At 36.6% G+C, this 22,075-nt stretch overlaps 1 protein-coding gene across 6 annotated transcripts in view; it reads right to left on the reverse strand.

Annotated features, from left to right (window-relative positions):
* Kdm4c (lysine demethylase 4C) overlaps positions 1-22,075 on the reverse strand; it is a 360,726-nt gene that overhangs the window by 144,487 nt on the left and 194,164 nt on the right. For 5 of the 6 annotated variants that reach the window (XM_047524585.1, XM_047524589.1, XM_047524587.1 and 2 more), the window contains 3 exons: positions 21,787-22,025; positions 18,886-19,205; positions 17,129-17,237 (listed from right to left, as the gene is read on the reverse strand). In XM_047524585.1, the coding sequence (XP_047380541.1) occupies positions 17,129-17,237; positions 18,886-19,205; positions 21,787-22,025 (668 nt within the window). The remainder of the gene's footprint in view (positions 1-17,128; positions 17,238-18,885; positions 19,206-21,786; positions 22,026-22,075) is intronic. The other variant, XM_047524586.1, reaches the window with a different exon arrangement.

Below are 22,075 nucleotides of genomic sequence, written 5' to 3' on the forward strand. Positions count from 1 at the left end.
GTTTATATACATAAGATTATCTTCTACTATCTCTCGCCCCACACAAAAATCAACTCAAACTGGATCAAAGACTTAAGCACTAGAACAGAGACCCTGTACCTAATAGATGAAAAAGTAGGACCCAAATCTTCATCATGTTGGCTTAGGAACTGACTCCTTTAACAAGACTCCTAAAGCTCAAGAAGTAAAATTAAGAATCAATAAATGGGATAGATTCAAACAAAAAGCTTCTTCTCAGCAAAGGAAACAATCAATAACATGAAGAGAGATCCTACAGCATGGAAAAATACCTTTACCACACACACCTCAGATAGAGCACTATTCTCCAGGAGATATAAAGAACTCAAAAAACTTAACATCAAAAAATTAACCCAATCAATAAATGGGCTAAGGAACTGAACAGACACTTCACAAAAGAAGAAATACAATCAATCATCAAACATATGAAAAAATGTTCAACATCTCTTGCAATTAGAGAAATGCAAATCAAAACTACTCTAAGATTTCATCTCACTCCAGTCAGAATGGTAATTATCAAGAATACAAGCAACAATAAATATTGGTGAGGGTGTGGGGAAAAGGTACACTTAAACACTGCTAGTGGGACTGCAAATTGGTGCAATCACTATGGAAATCAGTATAGAGATTCCTCAGAAAACTTGCAATGGAACCACCATTTGACCCACTTATCCCACTCCTTGGCTTATACCCAAAGGACTAAAAATCAGTATACTACAGTGACGCAGCCACATCGCTATTTATAGCAGCTCAATTCACAGCTAAACTATGGAATCAACCTAGATGACCTTCAACAGATGAATGGAAAAAGAAAATGTGGTACATACATACAATGGGATATTACTCAGCCTTAAAGAAGGATGAAATTATGGCATACGCAGGTAAATGGATGGAACTAGAGAATATCATGCTAAGTAAAATAAACTAATACCAAAAAACAAAAGTCTGAATGTTTTCTCTGATAAGTGGATGCTGACACATACCAGGGGTTGGGTAGGGAATAACAAAGGAGCTCTGGATTGTGCAAACAGAAGTGGAGTGGGGGTGGGGGCGGTGGGGATGGAAAGGGCGGTAAGATGAGACAGACATTATTACCCTATACATGTGTATGAAAAGAATAAAATAAATTTAAAAAGAGATTATCTTCCAATTAGCAGGATACTCTAACCCATGAAAGCTTATTAATATACTTACTTTCTCACCACACATAAAAATTTTTTCAATTGGGCTTCAGTGAAGTCACTTGGAGTTCAAGAATCCACGACATTTACAGAGCACTTATAATATGCCAAGCAATGTACTGGCATTATATGGATATAAAAAATGATCCCTATGTCAGATCTTCTCATTTGTTCTGTATGATGCTCCAAGAGGGTCTAATTTATTAAGCATGCAAATATGTTACTAGAAAGAAGCAGGAATCAACTCCACAAATAGCAATCTGGAATCTTACAGAGCATTCGAACGACTGCATGCTGGAAAAAAATTCCTCTTGCCCATAGCAGAGGATAGTGTATCTCAGATCAAGTGGCATGCCTGGTGCTTAATATTCTTCACTAGTAGATGTCACACTCCTTTTTAAAAAATACTGCACAGTGATGTCCTTGATTATCCAAATCAGTGGTGAACCACTGTGTTTCAGCCCTTGCCATGTTGACTTAACTAATCTAAGAAAAAAAGTCAAAATAGATTTACAAAGATAGAAAAAAGGGAAAGACTGAATGAGGCTAAAATTAAAGATGTTAAATTCCAATGAAAGAAAAAAGGAATGATCCTATTTCAGTGGCGGTGGCAGCAGCAGCAGCAGCAGCATCACCGCTGTTATTACAATGGGAAACACCTGTACAGCCAGGAGCAGAGTGTTTGAAAACAAAAGGTTAAAATCCTTTGCCAATATTTAAGATGAAGTAATCTGACTTTAAATATACATTCCTTCCACCTCAGTTGCCCTATATTTCACAACAGAAGATACATTGAGAAGATTAAGAGTTGACAAATGAAAGATTGGAAAGTTAATGAGAAATTTTAAACAGCAGTAAGTCCTTACTCATAGGCTAATATCTCTTACAGACACTTAATATGGCTACTACTGATTGACTTACAAATAAATTTACTGTACCACTTGCCTTTTTCAAAAACAATGAAAAACATGAGACAAATTTCTTATCCCCAGTCTTAAGTTATTATAAGGAATTCCCAAAATATTTTGAAGAACACAGGAAATACTTTTTTAATTCCTTAAGTCCAAAGACAGTGAAAAATAGACAAAGGGAAGAACAACCCCTGACAACATAGAGAGCCAGGAGTAGTAGGTGCGGGCAGAGCTATACTGGCCCCTCTGATTTAAACACACGGCAAGGTTTGGCTAGGATGGCCTGATAGAATTAAAAATCTCTCCTCAAACTTTCTCAACACTGACCTGCAGAGAGCCCTGCTCTATACCTGTCCTAGACCAAAGCTGAAGTAGTGTAAGGCCAAAGAGCATTTCTCTCCACCATCATAATATAATCCTATAATTCAAAAGCATCAGAGCAGCAGAACTGTGCATCACCAAGCACGGGGACCTGCCAGAGACGCAGCACTGAATGCAAAAGTTTATCAAGGTTTAGGAGAACTATGAACATGTTACCAAGCACAGAATTCCCTTCATTCATAATTTTACTCTCAATAGGACAGAAAGGACCAACTATCATTACTTTGAAAAAATATTCTTTTGAGTGAGTCTTCTTGTCCACATACAAAATGAGTCAATGTAGAATGAATAAGTTTTAGAATCTGGAGAGGAGGTGGTTACAGGAATGACTTGGTTTAAAAAAAAAAAAAAAGATACATAACAGCAGTTCTCAAAGAATGATCTGCAGACTTCAGGTGATGTAATACACCATTTATACCATCTGTGCAGCCAAAACCAGTTGCACAATAACACAAATATGTTATTGGTCTATGTCACACTGTTGACATTTGTAATGGTGATATAAAAGCAGTGCAGGGTAAAATTATTGGTGCCTTAGTTTAAATCAAGGCAGCAAAGTATTATATTCTTGACTACTTCATATTTGCAGAAGACAAAAAAAAAAAAGGAGGGGAGGAGTTTCATGTAACAATGTTCTTGATTTCAAAAGTGCCAGTTTTATTAAATCTGTGACTAAAATGTATATATACATAAAATATTTCTGCACACTGAAGCTCAGCAATTGTCTGAGGAAAAGTTCTTCTGTTATTACCCTGACCTGTCAGCAATTGTCTGAGGAAAAGTTCTTCTGTTATTACCCTGACCTGTCTTTTATCTTGGAGCAGCATTTTTACCCGAAAGAAAAGAATAAACTAGGGGTTCTTCAGACTTGAGTGTCTAACATAGAATTTCATGAAAATGATGGGGAAAAGTCAGTCTTCTTAAGAAAAATAACTGATTTATTTAAAAATGATAAAATTTCTACTTCTATCTCACAATTAAAATGTTGGAAAAGTGTATCCATTAGTTTAAGTGTAACTCAAAGCAGTTTTTGATGGGACTGATGATAGTGATAACATATAATTTTTAAATATCATATAATGAGATTTGTCCATATCTAAAATGATCTGTATAACTCAGATCTGGTTTAGTAATGCATAATGCTAAAAAAAAATTACATATGCAGCTGAGTGTGGTGGTATATGCCTATAATCCCAGCAACTTGGGAGGCTGATCAAGAACTTCAAGCCCAAGCAACTTAGTGAGATCCTATCTCAGGATGGAAGGAAGGGTAAAGAGGGAGGGAAGTAAGTAAAAGGCACAGTAAAGTACCCCTGGATTTGTTCACAGTGTCACCTAAAATTTTTTATATAAATGAATTAATTGTAAAATATTCTATGCCCATTGTCCTTTTTCTTTCTTCTTCAGTGAGCCTCTCAGTTCAGGTGGAAACTTAGATCCTGACACTGTTATAAAACATCGCCAAAACCCTGTAGCTGGTACTATGCAATAAAGCAAAGCATGAGCCCAAAAACTAAGCAGTTCCTTATGTCTTCATAAGCACTTCTGAATTCACACAAGCAGATTATACTGAAACAGGGTCAGTCTCATAAGTAATACTACTACATGGGTGCACTAGAAAACAGATACCATCCTGAGCAAATATACTAAAGTGACTGCTTAAAATATAACTGCCATGATACCAGCAAAAATCTTCAATAGCTGTCTGAAATTACTAAATCACTACATCACTAAAACAGAATAGACTGTTTTATTTTATAAAAGAACATACCAAAAGTTCAAACACCAAATCCCTGGGTAAGTCCTACAAAACTCATCCAGAAAATTACTTACAATGTATGCTCTAAATACTAATCTTTTCAAATAAAAATAGAGACAGAAATAGTCAGAATCAGTCTAGAAAGACATTCAGTTAACTCTGATGTATAAACATTTCCAAGGAAAGTTTTTTATGGCTTCAGAGAAAGAAAACTGTCTTCAGTTCTCGTCACTCAAAAGCCACACACAATCAAGTGAAACTGCTGTTTCATAGTACAATTAAAAATATTATTCCCAGGCATGGTGGTACATGCCTATAATCCCAGCAGCTCAGGAGGCTGAGGCAGGGGGATCACAAGTTCAAAGCCAGTCTCAGCAATTTAGCAAGGCCCTTAGCAAGGTCTCTAAATTTAAAAAGTTTTTTTAAAAATATTTTTTGTTGTATATGGGCACAATACCTTTATTTTATTTATTTTTATGTTGTACTGTGAATCAAACCCAGTACTTCACACATGCTAGGCTAGTGCTCTACCATTGAGCTACAAAGTATTTCTAAAAGGACTGTGGATGTGGTTCAGTAGTTAAGTGACCCTGGGTTCAATCTATGATATCACAAAAAAATTTAAAAATTTAAAAAACCAGGACACAAATCTGTATATACAGGATGATGCCAATTCGATAAAACATACATTAAAAGGAATAAAGGGGGGTTATAAGTTGTTATAATTATAAAAATATCCAAGTTTAAAAACTTAAGTCAAAATAACAACAGGTGGGAAATGAATGCCAGGGGGCGGGGGCTTTCCTTAGGAACAGACTGAGGTCAGATTCTATGAAAAAATTCTGCTAAGTGTCAGCGGGCTTTTTCTAAAGAATACATTTGGGCTGTTTGTAGAAGTACTACAGCCAGGGCATAATGATGGAATCTGGCAGACTGAAAAGCCACTGACTCTATTACAGGGTTTCCCCTTGCCAGTCTCCATGATGACTGTGCTGCTTGGGGTTATGTGCCAATTATGTGTTTTGCTGGAACAGCACCATTCTCTGCTATGAAGAGGACGGTAGCCTCTGTAACGTTTCAGGTACTTGAGCAAAATCTCAGTCCTGGGAGGTATATGGTTTCAAACATCCTGGAAGTAATAGTGGGTGAGGAGGAGAATGAAGATGAGAGCAGCAATGGGTTACTCAAAAAAGCAAAGATACAAACTGGAATTTTATTATTCTTATACTGTATACAAACTATATTTCAGTCACTTTTTTAGTTGGTGAATTAGGAAAGTTTATAAAGGTATGTTCAGAAGTACAAAAGAGAAAAAAATAACAGGGGTTCAGGTATGAGAAAAAAAAATTAAATTTTCCATTACAGTTCTGTGATGTGCTAGTTTAATAATGGGTAATAGAGAAACTGCTGTTTTCGGCCTAAGACACTTAAGAAATTAAAATGGAAAACAGAGTTGTCTTGTTTAGTCAGCTTTTTCACTGCTGGGCCTAAAAGACCTAACCAGAACAACCGTAAAGGAGGAAAGGTTTATTTGAGTGCTCACAGTTTCAGAGGTCTTAGTCCACAGAAGGATGGCTCCATTCCTCAGGGTTCAAGGTGAGACTGAACATTATGCTGGAACAGTGTGGCAGAGGGAAGAAGCTTACATGGTGATTAAAAGCAGAAAGAGACTCTACTCTCCAGATACAAAATATATACCTCAGTAGTCATGCCCCAATTCCCACCTCCTCCAGCCACACCCTACCACTTCAGTGACCACTCAGTTAAACCCTATCAGGGGATTAAATCACTGATTGGGATAAGACTCTTATAACACAATCATTTCTCCTCTGAACACATGTGAGCTTTCGGGGGACACCTCACATTCAAACCATAATCTTGTCTGCTCTTGTTGTTTGCTTGATCCTGCTGCCAGGGATTGAAGTCAGGGCCTTATGCAAATCAGGTGCTCCACCACTAAGCATCAATCTGAGAGCTGTTACAGTTTTATTCTTTATGTTTCTCCTCTCCATATCACAGAGGTCAAAACATTTAAGGATACATTCCAACTATCTCATATGCTTTAAAAAACAGATATTCCAAGAGATGCATCTTTAAATTCCTATTACACAAAAATGCCTTAATAATTATGCTATATCTAAGGTTTTGGTTCCATCAGGAAAATTTGGCATTACTGGTGTTGCTTGAATTTTTTAAAGAATCTTAGTTCATATTTCAAATAGATACACTATTAAAACACGCATAAGCAAAAACAAGGACTACTGGGAAGTTGATCTACTCTATCAACAAAGATGTCTTCCTGTTATTAGACTTTCATATATGTTCATTTCAGCCACTTTTTCAGTACTCTGGCTATTATTGGGACTTGTTAGTGTGATAAAGCAGAAAGAGTGCCAATTCTGGAATTGAACACACATCAATTAAAGTCTGTTACCGGCCACTGCCATCCTTGTGATCTTGGGCAAGTGAATTATTGACTATGCACTTCAGGTTCCTTGTCAGTAAAAATCCTCTATCTTAAAGAATTTTAAGTAACATTGACTAATAAAGTATACAAAAGGGAGGGGGGACAGTATGGTTGATTATCACACCATGGTAGGGACAAGGAGGAGAAGAAAACTCCTCAAAGCAAACTGTCTTATCTTTGGAAAACAAGTTGACCACACAGCACCAAAAGGAACTTATTCAGAGCATCAAATCAAAGATGGGTTCAAGGGTGAGCATATGAATCTCATAACGTTTCAGGAAATGTGACAGATGAAAGAAATAAGAACTTGAAACAAACAGTCCCTTGCTTTCAAAGAGTTCAAAAAATCTCATAGGAGAAATTTCCAGTTCTTAAGCTACTTTACTAATAGCAAAAAAAATGGCAAAACAAGATCTCCAAACAGTGAGCTATTAATATGACATAAGTGACCAGAAAAGAAAGTTCCTTAAGCTAAAAAAAAAAAAAAAAAACTGACTTCTGGCCATCCCTGTAAAGAACAGTGTGATCCTTAGACCCTGCAGTCCAGGAACTATCAGAGGTAACACCTGGCAGATCACCCAAAACAGCTGCTAAGGAGTACAATTCAAACAGAGCAGTCATGATGCCAACTACTAGGGAAACTATCTAAGAGAACATAAACATGAAGAGGAGAAGGTGGAAACCTTCATTCTCTCCGTGCACATCAAAATCTAAAATGTTGTCCTTTCAAGTCTACTTCATGCCAGATTCACTCCCTTCCTTGACATGTTCATACTCACTGTTCTTCTCCAAGAAGATTCTTAAAGATTCTTGACTAAATCACCTGAAGGATTTATAAAATTTATCTCTCAAGAGAAAATGTTAACAATGCTACAGAAATATTTGTGCAATACTGAAACATGTTCAGATATCTTCGTCAACCTTTCATCTTTGTTGCTATTTTTTTAAATAACAAAAATCTCAGCACTTTTTGATCTTGAAAACAGTTTTCTAAAATGAAGATGACATAAACTAAATCAATGTAAGAGAATATATGCAATGCAGGATTAAGAGGTTCATTTCCCTAAATTTGGGAGACTAAGCTAAGAGAATTCAGAATACATAGATATAAAATGATAAACCATCCACTGCCTGGGAGTACTGACATGATTAAAAAACAAAAACAAAAACAAAAAAACCCTCCTAAATGTAATAAGTACCTCCCTAAAATACATGACCCTATTGCCTAAGCACGAGTCTACAGGAAGCTGCCACCCAGGACTACGCAAAACAAAGAAAATAAAGACCACAACATAGTCTAAAAATAACATTTTAAGTATACGTGAACTTTTCCAAACTTCACTCTCCATCTTCAGAGCTAGAGTTGCAAGCAAAATACAGGGGAAGGGTTGATTAAAACACAAAACAATATATTTCTAAATATGGGATAACTTAGTGACTAGTAGAGTTAAGACATTTATGTCTCTGGGGAAAGAGAATCAGGTACAAGTTTAAGGAAACAAAAAGTAATAAAGTGAGTTTGTCAAATTGTAATTTTTATAGAGGAAAAAAATTATCAAACACTGGCAGTTTCAAGCATTTCAATCTAATTTAATCATTAAAAAAGCTAAAGGCCTAATGTTTTCCCTATTAGTGGATGATGATATATAATATAGGGCAGGGGGTGGGGGTTAGAGAAGAATGGAGAAGCTTTAGATTATGTAGAGGGAAATGAGAGAGAGGGGGCATGAAAAATGGTGGAATGAGACAGATATCATTACCCTATGTACATGTATGATTACACGAATGGTATGAATCTACATCATTCTACATCGTGCACATAGAAACAAAATGATGTACCCCATTTGTGTACAATGAATCAAAATACAGTCTGTAAAAAATAAAATAAATGAAATGAACAATGCAATTATAGTATCAAAAGGGGATCCTCAGATGTTTTTCACAAGACTATAAAAGTAACAAGATATGCATGAAGTCAAAAGAATCAAAGTCACAACTATTTTCCAATGCTTTTAGTATATTTAGACACCTGATCATAGACTTCATGCCAACCACAACTGAGAAAAGTTTCAGGGACAGACATGAAAAACACAGAAAGCAATCACATAGCACAAACTAACAAGTTACCATTTTTGTCTCTAATTAATCAAAACCTAAACAAATGAAAAAGGTGTTTTTAACTTTTAGTTCCCAATACTATAGTTAGAGTCTATGCCACTGGGGTTTCCAATGGAATTCAGTGACAGAAAAATCAAGCTAAACCAAGAACACCCAACTATTATTACAAACCTGACTGCTAGATAAAATATCCATTCAGTCTGAGTGCCAACAAAATCTAAGGTTTAATATCCACATAATGCAGGAAAATATTGGCTGTGACCTATCAACAAACATCCCAAGTCAATCTACTTAGTAATCTGCTGATTTGCTGTTTTTTTGCTTAGAAACATAACCATGATTATGAAAGTATAATATTACCTCAAGCTAATAAAAATTGATAGAACAAAGACAAGAGATTATGCAAAAATTAATAACATTTGGAGCATGACATTCAGAGGTTATCATGAAACAGTATTTGTTTTCCAAAAACTAGCAGAGAAAAGAACTTTTTACAAAGAGGAAATATTTATCTTAAGAGATGTACCTATACTTCATTATTCCCTTTTATTTTTCTTTCTTTTTTAATTGTAGTGGGGATTGAACACAGGGGCACCCAACCACTGAGCCACATCCCCAGTCCTATTGTTTTATATTTTATTTAGAGAGGGTCTCACTGAGTTGTTTAGTGCCTCACTTTTACTGAGGCTGGCTTTGAACTTGGGATCCTCCTGCCTCAGCTTCCCAAGCCGCTGGATTCACAGGAATGCACCACCACACCTGGCACATTATTTCCCCTTTCAATGAAAGGGAAAGGACTAAGTAGTTTTCTCTCTTATTAGATTTTCATGAAATCCAAGAATCTTAAGCGTCTGAAAGAAACCTTGGTTCACTAATCCAAATTCTATTTCATCATATAGATGAATAAACATCTGAGATGAGCCTTAGAAAGATTATATGAGACAGATCTCCAAGGCCAGAGAGCATTTATTTATTTGTTCATTTATTTATTTTTCACACTAAAGATTGAACCCAGAGGTGCTTTACTAGACTATGTGACAAGCCCATTCTATTTTTTGTTTTGGGTAAGGATCTTCCTAAATTGCTGAGGGTGCCTAGATAACTTGCTGATGCTGGTGTCAATCCTCCTGCCTCAGCCTCCCAAGTCACTGGGATTACACCAATATAACAGGCCTAAATAGTTCTTTAAAGGCCAAGAAGAGACCACAGCCAAGTCTCAGTGTGCCCACCATAAAACAGCTTCATGTGCCTATTACCACCTGGCAAAATGAATACATTAACACTTTAATATTTGAAATAGCATCTGTGTATAATAATTTTAAATAGTTTTTTTATGTTTGAATCCAAAACACATCATTATCAGCCACATGCAGTGATTCATTCTTGTCATCCCAAGAACTTGGGAGATTCAAACAGGAGGATGGGGAGGTTCAAGACCAGCCTCGGCAACCTAGTGGAGGCCCTAAGGAACTTAGCATAACTTTGTCTCAAAATTAAAAATGGAAAGGTGACATAGTTCAGTAGTGAAACACCCCAGGTTCAATCCCCAGAAAAGGAAGGAAGGAAAGAAGGAAAGATACCATTATCATATTTGAATATATTCACATAATCCTTAAAATAAAAGAAATAAAATTAAGGATGACCAATCTGAGTCAAATTGGTCTGAAAAGAGGAAGTTAACCGCACTGTAAGTGGGGAAGGGACAAAACTTTCCCCCAAACATGTATTTAATAAAATGAAGCAGCCAATTCTAGATTCCAATTCCTTACATTTTAATTCTAAATCCTAATTGTAAGCACTGCCCTTTGTCTGAGGGACAATTGCAAAGTGCTCAAGAGTTAGCTACTGCCAGGCATGGTGGTACATGCCTGTAATCCTAGCAACTCCGGCGGCTGAGACAGGAGGATTTTAAGTTTGAGGCTAGCCTCAACAACTTAGTGAGGCAATAAGCAATAGAGTGAGACTATGTCTCAAAATAAAAAAATAAAAAGGGTTGGCAATATGGCTCAATTTTAAAGCATCCTGGGGTTAAATCTCCAGTACTACACAAATAAAAGTCAGTCACTGCACTAAAAGAACAGGATATATTATTCAGAAAATATCACGGGAAATCCCAGAAGAAAACAAAAGTTCTAATAAAGAGAAATCAGTGGGTAGTTCTCTATTGGCAAAATATGATGAGGACCAGGTTTAGGATTAAATTGCATTATAAACACAACTTTAAAAGAAAGAAACGTCATAGTAACACACACCTGTGATCCCAACTACTCAGAAAGCCTAAATAAGATCACAAATTCCAGGCCAGCATGGGTAACATAGCAAGACTGTCTAAAATTTAAAAAACAAAAAACAAGGGAGAGGGCTGGGGATGTATCTTAGTGATATCTTATCATGTATGAGGCCCTGTGCTTAATCTTTAGTAAGAGACAGAAATGGGGAGAAAAAGAAAGTCCGATGTGGTAGCAGATTCCTGTAATCCCAGTGACTGGGAAAGCTGAGGCAGAAGGATAGCAATGTAAGATGCCTCAGCAGCTCAGCATCTTTCCATTTTGATAAATGGGGGGGGGGGGGGGCGCCACCCCGCAGGGGAGAGACTGAGGATGATTAATCACACTGGGAAGGAACTAATGGGTGCATCCCCAGAGCCCCCCACAAAAAGAAGAAAGGACAAAGGAACCATTTGAAAAAGTAATCAAATACTGTCAGATTGAAACTTCGGTTCTTTAACGAACTTAAACATGCTTGAATGTATACATTTTGTTCTTCAAACCAACTAAAAATATAGGTAAAGTATGTTTGTTATGGTTCAGAAATTAGGTATCCCCCAAAACCTCATGTGTTAGACAATGCAAGAGGGTTTAGAGGTGAAATGATCGAATTATGAGAGCCTTAACCTAATCAGTGCACTAATCCCTTGATAAAAATTAACTGGGTGTTAATTGTAGACAGGAAGGGTGTGGCTAGAGGAGCTGGGTTGTTGGGGGCATGCCTATGGGATTAGTATTTTATAGGTTGTGAGGTGAGCTCTATTTCCTGGTGGGATGTACTGAGTCACTTTCCTCCACCACACCCTTCCACCATCATGTTCTGCCTCATCTTGCTTGGGCCTTGAGGAATGGAATCAGCCATCTATGAACTGAGACCTCTGAAACTGTGAGCCTCAAATAAAACTTTTTCTCCTCTAAAATTGTTTTTTGTAAAATCTTCTGGTCCAAGTGATGAAAAAGCTAAGACAGTGTTAAATGATGGTCAAACACCAAAAATGATCTCTAATTGAAGAATCAATTTCCGTTACTTCCATCTCTATGTTTAAATATTTCATCTGTTTCTAAATGAATTATAATATTAATATAGACAGACTTCCAAAAAATAAATTACTGTAACATTGCTGGAAATACACTCTTAATCTAACCCTCCAGGCATGGAGACATTACAGAGATAGGAATCAGGTCTAAGCTGTCCTCAATTTCAAAGAGATGCTTAACAGCTCATTACAGTACTGCACTTGCTGAAGTGAAGACTCAAAGTTATTCAAACAATTCAGATCAGAGGAATCAGAGCCATAACCATGGATTTAAACTGAATCTTTCCAATATCCAAAAGTGTAGATGGAGTCACCTCTGCACTTAGGTAAAACACAAAAGATGGGTATCAGTATCTTTCAATCTTTCTGTGTTGTTTTGGAAATTACAAAATATTATTTGAAAAGTTATAAATAAAAACTTGGTTCAGTAGCAATCACCTCTTTTGAAATCAGCCCTCAACATATAGCCATGCTATTGCATATTTACCCCAATAAATGTTACTGTAGGGTAGGAACCCTGACCACTTATGACCAAATCTCACATTTTTTTACAGCACAAAATTGAGGCCAGAGAGAGAACTTGCCCAAAGTCAAAAAACCAATAAGGCAGAAAGGCAGGCCTCCACAGTCCACTGACCATTAGTCAACCAGATTCGTGTTCCACATGGGTTCAAAAGATTTTTACTTCTCACAGATCCCCGTAACAGCCAGAATACCCTTTCCTCTTAAATTTCTGAGTTGGAATAAGACATCTAAATCTAAACACAGTCCTAAGGTCGGAAAATTTCACGTTGAAATTTCTCTCCTACCCTACTGCCCTTCCCCACTCAAATATAAGTAACAAGCAGGAAAGTTCCCTGCTTGTTACTTTTCAGTTTTGATTTTTTAATTTTGTTTCTTTTTTTTTTTTTTCTCCAAGTTTGCCCTTAAGTAAGAGCATAAGCTGCTCTGAATCCAGCTTTGTGTAGCTCAGGGATCCTTGGGATCTTGGTTCCAACTGCCCTGAATTCACTCGTGTCCCAGAAAGAGCCACAGTCCACCTATCCTCTTCCTCTAGTTCCTTCTTATCATATCAATAACAGCAACAACAAATATCCATTAACTGTCAAACATTGTTATGAATGCTTATTTATTTATGTATTTGTATCTGTATGTATATATGTTATGTATTTATTCTTTGCAGTGACAGGGATCAAACCCAGGACCTTCCATAGGCTAAGAAGTGCTATGCCATTGAGCTACATTCCCCAGTCCTTCATTTTGCAACAGTGTCTTGCCAAATTGCTGAGACTGGCTTTGCACTTGAGATCCTACTGCCTCAACATCCTAAGCAACTTGGATTACAGGCATAGGTGACCATGCCCAGGACACACATTTAGTCTTTTAACCCTCACAACAACTCCATGACAGGTGCTGCTACAATCCCCACTTTGAACACACACATCAATCATGGAGCCATCACACAAATAATGGAGTGATGGAGCTTGACTATAGTGCAGACGTGTAGAGATACTGTCCTTGATGCTGTTTTGCCTCTAAATGCATACATAAAGGTGGTTTGTTTTATTTTATCCATCATTTCTAGCTGCTTTGTAAATGGAGAGTTATCAGTAATCTTCCACCACACTGACACTGCAAGTCTCAGTAAAACACTTCTTTGAGCAATATAAAAATCCATTATATATAATTTGAAGACTTGTCAGCATACAAAAGACAATTAAATCTTCCAAGTTAAATCTTTCAGCTAACAGTCTCCAAACAAACTTCACTCTAAGCAAATCTTGTCCACTGCAATCACTGTTAACAGTTGGAATTACTGAGTCAGAGAATCATAGTGGCTGCTGCTACCATGATGTAAGTTCTTCTGTATGTTAGCAGGACTTGCATTTAGGGTACAGTGCATTCTAATCATCAAGAACCAAATAACTTAACCAAGGGGAGTAGGTGAAGAAAACATGAGTATACTGAAAGGAACAGTATGAAAAGCTACAAATTTTATATTGCAAACAAATATAGTAAATAAATTTTTTTAAATGTTTGGAAAGAAATGCACATTTGTGTGCAGTATAAAAATTTCAAAAACAATGAACCAAGAGGGCAGAGGAAATGCAGGAGTACATGTAACCCTGTTCTTAAGCTGTTTTCTCCATCCCAGGAACACACAAGCAACCAGCCAATGATGAGAATGGAGACTACAGATTAACACCAAACATCCCCAAAGTTCTGTCATCAAAAGTAATGCAACAAACTCAGAGAATTAGAACTGTGACATATATCTAGACTCTCACAGTCTGACTAAATCTAAATATACAGATTACCTGGCTTTTATTCCTATAAATCGTAACACTTCAAATACAGAGTGATGGTCCTTCCATTTTGGGCCAAATTGTGATTAAATATACATTTTTCCTTTTTGTATCATTTTCTCTTATTTCCGATATGGGGAGATGATCAATTCCTATTAGCCCAGAACCCAGATTTAGGCTTTTTAAAGAAGGTCATGTTTTTAAAAATCTGTGAATGATGATGGACAAATTATATTGTGAATGATGTTAGACAAATTATATTGTTGTGTCCAGTACATGTACAAATATGTAACAACAAATCCCACATTATGCATAATTATAATATACTAATAAAAAATATGGGAGAAATTACATCAAGAACAAAGCAAATTAACATACCAAACTTCCAAGATATTTGTTAAGCACTTCCTAAGACCATCAAGAGAGAATTGCTTGCCAGAAAATATTTCCAAAGTAGACAAAAGGTTGAACAATATTTTATCGTTTTATCATTAGAAGCATTACACTTAGAGTGTAACTATGGTGCTCTGGAAATAATCTCCATAGCTACAATGTATTTCATTCAGTTGCTTGACCATAATTCATTAAAACAATTCCACATTATTAGAAATTGAAAACTTAAGCTTTCAACTCTACATTCCTTTTGCAGCCTTTCTCTTGGAAGGTACACAATCCACCTCATTCATCAATAAGGAATAATGACTTCTGCTTGAAGAAGAAATTTCTCAGAGACCCTAATATAACTATGCTCCCATATAAGAGGAGTGCAAAAGGAGCTAAGAAATTAGAGTAGAAAATTCCCCCAAGGCAGCTGGATTTGGGACTGTTGTTCTCAGTGAGCACCAAACCCACAGTTCAACCCATCCTATCAATGACAATATTCATTCAACTCCAATTGCACAAGCAACTTTGAGAAAAAAGGCTAAGGAAACATTCAAGTATTCAAAGTAAATAATTTACTCCAGGCTACAGATAACTCTCCATTGTCAGTTTAGGCGTGTCTAAAAATATTTAGCCATCAGGAAAATTCTAATTTTTCTATTCAATTCTTAAAAATCCCAGAGGATGCCATGAGTCTTTAATAAATTAGAATGGAAAGGAGACCACTGCAAAAGCTACAGTCATCAATGTTTCAGCAAAATATTTAAACTCAACCCCTTGAGACAACTTCATTAACCCGATTCATTTAAAAATTTCGCAAGCTCTACAGATTGAAATCAGAAGTGCTCTCCAAGGAGAAAATCTAGGCTAATATATGATGGCCCACATCAAAATAAACTTACTGGGGAAGCATGTGCATAGGAGAAAGCAACTTTCCTTAAATTTTAGTGTAGCCTGTTCACTGAAACAGGTGGTGACAAAGAAGGAGTATGGATATTAACTCAAGACAAATTTGTCCTTTAATTAAACTGACACTGGAGAAAAACAGTCTGATGAACATGGAAATTAAAACAAATGTGGCGGTAAACGCCTATAATTCCAGCTGCTTGGGAGGCTAAGGCAGAGGATCGTGAGTTCTAAGCCAGCCTCAGGAAAAGTGAAGTGCTAAGCAACTCAGTGAGACCCTGTTTCTAAATTAAATACAAAATAGGGCTGGGGATGTGACTCAGTGGTCAAGTGCCCCTGAAATCCCCAGTACCCCCCCCAAAAAAAAAAAAAGTTTCATTACTTCTATTATTGAAGCCATCTCTTTCTGACGTAAACATGTTACAAAAGAAGACAATGAATAAAAGGAAAAATATCTGCCAATGATATAGACAAACTCTGAAAAGTTTATTTAGACTAGGGGCTGGGGTTTCGGCTCAGTGATAGAACGCTTGTCTAGCATGTATGAAGCACTGGGTTCCATCCTCGGCAACATAAATAAATAAATATGTTCTGTCCATCTACAACTAAAAATATTTTTTTAAGTTTATTTATTCTAAACAAGTTTAAGTCGATATTGCATCCTCACAAACAAGTGACCATAATTAACAATTTGCAAGAACAAAGGAGAATGAAGGGCTCTTTACTCAAAACCTGTTAAATGGATTATTTTGAAATGGAAAAAATAAGGCCCTTAGGATGCTGAGACAAGGAAGAATTGATGGGTCAGTAGTATGGTTTTTAATTTGAGGCAACAAAAGACATTTTCACAGTAAGAAAAGTAAAAAAGGAAAACCACCTTACATCTAGGAGGGATAACTTGTTATAAATAAAACTGCCTTATATCAAACCACATGCAACCCACTTAAGCAGAAAGTATGTTTCACTGCCTACAGGTGTGACAAGATAAGGAAGTGCTGCACACAGTTTCTTATTCAATGAAATTTACATGCTTTTAAAGGATTCCAGCTAAAAATAAAGACAGTGCAAAGAAACCTACAGCATGTTAACTGTATGCTGTAACACCTTTAAAGAAGTAATTCGTAACTTCTAGAAAGTCTTCAGGTAATATCAGGAATTTTATGCTACAAAACATGAAGACTTTTACTAGTAATACCATGAAGTTATATGAAGCAAATTTGTATTCCTAAAACCCAAATTCCTTTTGCCTGGAAATTATTTTTACCTAATGGTACATATTTGCCATAGGGTTAAATTTTCTTTCCACTGAGCAATGTTTACAAATTGTCTGTTTGTTACAACAAGCATGTATACATACCAAAAAAAAAAAAGCCTTAAAAAAATATCATCAGCTTACCTTCATCACTCGTTGCCTGCTGCTTCACAAGAGTCATTGGGGATCTGGCAGGAGGCTTACTAAGTGGATGGCGCCAACTCTTAGCAGTTTTCGTCTCTCCATCTATTATCTGATAATTGAACAAATATGGGAAAGAAACAAACAAATGAAAAACATGTTTAAAACAAAAAATGTAGCTCAAAATGATTTACAAAAACTTAATCATCAAAGCACTTTCTGCTTATTTACCTCTTAAGGAATTTGTTCATTAAAAAATGTAAAGTCAAAAGAAAGAAGAGACAGTCTGTTAATCATTTTAACAACAAATCAGTTAACTCTCCTGCAGCATCTTAAAAAGCTAACTGGAGTGTGGGGTACACATATTGACCCTAAAATAAATTTTGCATTTGGCAAACTTACAAAAGACCTTTTTAAAAATTAGTCTAAGTTTAGAATTATATACTCATAAAATAAGGGCTCTGCTATTAAGTCACCTTTACATAGTTCCAATGGGAAAAATTGGCAGGTGAGTTTGCTTTCTATCCTTAGAAAAAGCTACCAAGGTGAGAATGTATCCTTGATTCCACCCAGAAATGAGTTACTCTTATCATATACACAAAGGACCTAATGAGAAATCAAAGACAGTACTTTTTAAATGTTACACAGCTGAAATTTTGAAGCCATCTAAGCTTTATTCAGTGAATGTTACTTTCAAACTTTTCTTAGCAACCTTTTCAAATAAATCTGGCTATATTTTTCATGTGTTTTTTAATAAATACTCTTATGACAACTCAGTAGAATACATAATCCAAAATTTGACCCAATTAAATTCATCATATTTATCATATTCATCATGCAGGGTTATATATTCTTCTGAACTGTTGCCTGCTCAAGCAACTGAGGCTGTCCTCATGCATGCACCTGAATTCCACAATCAGGGTGGTGGGTCAAAAGAGGTTCTGAATGCTGACACAGATCCTGTCCTACCTCGCCCAATCAACTCCCAATATTATTACAGTAACTGCTTTTGCTGAAAGTATACAATATTAACATTGAACAAGAAGACCACAGAAACATGGAGGCATTCAAAAACACAACATGGGGGACTTAGTAATCTAGGGGCCTATTAACTTTTCTGGGAGGTCAAAGTTCTGTTTTTCCTCCAAAGTGGGCAGGACCAAAAAGCTTGCCCTGACATTAGGATTCATACTTGAAAGAGTCAGAGGAAAAAGGGATCAGATATGCCCTAATGTTAAAACAGAAGCTATGGAAAGCTTAGTCACAGAGATAATAACTGGGCTGGAGGACGGCAGAGCCTAGAAGGTGAATTCTTCCCAGCCTCGTTAATATTGCAGGTAACAGATCATTCTCTACCTTGACTGTATCAATATCAATGTGATTGTGATTCCATATGATAGTTTTCCTAGAAGGAAGTATTGGGGTAAACTGGGAAAAGGGTACGTAGGATCTCTCTGTACTATTTCTTACATACCCACATGAATCTACAGTTATCTCCAAATAAAGACGCTAATTTCTTAAAAATATAAAACTGAACTGTAACATGTGGGCAAAATCTCTAAGCTCCGAATTATCACAATGTAAGCCAGAACTCAGAGAATGCCTACCTCCCAGTCACTGAAGGAAAATGATTAAAACCCAAAAATGTAAAATGTTATTTATTTCTGCCCTAAAGCAAGATTTCAAAGCACAGCATGTTGTTTTCAGAAAACAAGATCATCATACAATGAAAACAGTAAAAAACTAATATTGCCACATACACTGGGGACTTTGAAGCCATTTCTCTCATCACTGAGGATGGCGGGTATTTCTCCAGGTTCAAGGCCACTCCTGTGGCCCTCCACATCACTCTCTTCTCCCTCTGTAAACACACCATAACTCTCTGTCACTGAGGAAGTCGACTCAGGTGACTTTGGCCATGGAAGTTTAGGTGGATCTAACTCTTCAACCTCCTCATGCCCACTAGACAATGGTATGGAGTCATCAGGCTCTTTGGGCACAGAGGGTATAGTTATGGCATCACCTTTGTCACCCTCAGTTTTTATTTCCTCCATTACAGATGTACTTGAGCAGCTGTTTCCTGAAGAGAAAAACAAAAGTCTATCAATAAACCCTGCCTCTTATTTATTTATTTATCTACTTATTGAGACGAGAAGGGGGTATCAGGGATTGAACCCATGGATACTTAACCATTCAGTCACATCCCCAGCACTTTTTTTTTCTTTTTTTTTAATTTTGAGACAAGTTGTCACTAAGTTGCTTAGGGCCTCACTAAATTGCTGAAGGTGTCCTTGAACTTGTAATCCTCCTGCCTCAGTCACTTGAGTCACTAGGATTACAGGTATGAGCCACTGAGCCTGGCTTAAACTTTAAAACAAATTACTAGGGAGCACAATTGTTAAATTATTCCCAACTGATTTTATTTTTCCAACTTTCCCTTTCAACTTCCATAATCAAAATTATGAAAGGTCACCAAATATCATGCTGACTTCATAGTTGTTAGGGTGAGAGCTTGGAAATTGGCAAAACACCTACTAACAAAACAAGGGATTAAAATGAGGTTATACTAAAGGCCAATACCAAAAGTCAAAGCAATTATAATAATTGTCAAAGCTATAGCAATTTGAAATCTGTCAAAAAATAAGAATTATATCCTAATATATGATGCTATGAGCCATTATTAATGAAATGTTCCAGTTCAAACCATGTATATAAATGACACACATAAGGTTATAAAATCCAATACAAATTATTTCCTACACTAAGCCTACACCATCCATGACAATATATAAATATATAACAAGAATAAAATATTACAAAGTATTACTCTTCCCCTGACATACCTGTTCTCTCTCCCTCCCTTCCTCCCTCCCTCCTTCTCTCTCTCTCTCTTACACACACACACACACACACACACACACACACACACACACACACAGAGCATGATTTCCTCCTATTACATACTTTCTCTGATGTTGAATATATCCAAGTCTTCTACTTAAGTTCTCTTCCAGGTCTCAAAACCTGGAGGGCAAAATGTAATAAACCACACAGAACTAATGAAACTAGACACCATCAGCTAAATCTTCAAGCAACTCATAAGATTTTAATTAAGTCCTGTGTAGAGGAAAGCATGTTGAAGGATAATAAAGAAATACCCATATGCATTGTAAAACTGTCTTCTTTGCATTTGTTGCAATTTCCTTCCCTACTATCATGACCTTGCTAACTTCATATTCTTCACAACTCAATTCTGATATTGGGGCTGGGGAGATAGCTCAGTCGGTAGAGTGCTTGCCTTGCAAACACAAGGCCCTGGGTTTGATCACCAGCACCGTGCAAAAAAAAAAGTTTCCCTTTGCTGGGGAGATAGCTCAATCAGTAGAGTGCTTGCCTTGCAAGCACAAGGCCCTGGGTTCAATCCCCAGCACCGCTAAAAAATTGAAAAAAAAAAAAAAAAAAAAAAAAAAAAAAAAATCTGATATCATCTAAGCCAAGAAATCTGAACTGTCCACCTGGGTCTTTCTGTGGATAAGCAATTCCCCATGTCTCTCTACCAAGCTATGTACTACACTGGATTGTAACTGTATATTTATCTAGTTCTCCTCTGAAGTATGAATTCATTCAAAACAGGTCTATGAACTCCATTCATAAGATGGAATTCAAAGATACAGGGCAAAGGCAATGAGGCTGAAGAAGCAGTCAAGAAGTAGTTTGTTTGGGATTATATAAGGGCTATTTCTATTGTACTAAGTGGCATAGTAACAAGAAAAAGGGACAGACAAAACCTAAGCCAAGTGATCTTTACAAAGGATCACTAACTGCTGTATGGAGAACTGACAAACAGAAGTGATGAGAGTGGACACTGGTGAAACAAGAAGGAAGCACCCTCTGCAACAGAGAAGGCTACAGATGAGTCCAACTAAGAGGAGGAAGCAGAAAAAAAGAGATTAAGAAGGTCCCACAATTGAAGGATTTACAGAATGAAGGGACTAAGGGGAAGACAGGAATTACCAACTAGATTAATTGTTAAGGACAAAAGCCCCAACCGATATTAACAAGGCAAAACTTTAATGCAGTTTCAGAGAGATATGCTATTAAAGGAGGGTTGGAGGTAGTGGGTGTGGCAAAGTAGCTGAGACTTTAAAATGAGTACTTTAGTATACAGAAATAGTCTGGGGACTATATGTACCATTTCACCAGGTTGACTACTTTTGCTGTTCTTTTTAAAACCTTTATCTTTATTTTCTCCTTTAAATTAAGTTGAAAGCTAAAAATCTGCAAAGAATTATCTTATAACTGGTTTTCTCTGCTTCATGTGAATTCAAGGGAAGTTTACCAAATGTATTTTATGTTGTAAATTGAGTTGCACTAAAAAAAAAAAATTTTTTTTTTCACATTTTGGAATTTTATTTTTTATTAAACCAAATAGACACTGCCGGCTGTCTGTCTCACAATTCCATTACAAGATGTAGTGGTGCCCATGACTTTTATTGTAACAGTACTCTGGTTTCGTGGATGAGTAACCATATAACTTCAGAGAGTTCATTAATGAGCTAGGTGGGCAATTAAGACATCTATCCTACTAAACACAGATTTAAGGCATCAGATCATCAAACACCTACTACTTATAGGTGAAACATAATCAGACACTTTCTCACCTGAGACACTGATATTATTCAATAAATTCTGATCCATTTGCACTCTGGTAGCAGGGGTCTTGTCTTCTGAAGGTACTTCTGTGTTACCCAGCTTTGCTGCTTCTTCCAGTTTTTCACTGACCTTGAGGTCCTCTATACCTACATCATGGTTAGGGTCCTCTGCCTCGACGACATCTGCAGACACCTCCTCATCCTCCTCAGTCTTAGGCCTTTTAGTATGAGACCTAGTGCACTGGAAGCTATAATCAAGAAAAGGGGTGGTCACAGAGGAAAGTTTGTGAATGATATG

This window comes from Sciurus carolinensis, chromosome 14 (genome assembly GCF_902686445.1).
Source record: "Sciurus carolinensis chromosome 14, mSciCar1.2, whole genome shotgun sequence".
In the NCBI taxonomy this organism is placed as follows: domain Eukaryota; kingdom Metazoa; phylum Chordata; class Mammalia; order Rodentia; family Sciuridae; genus Sciurus; species Sciurus carolinensis.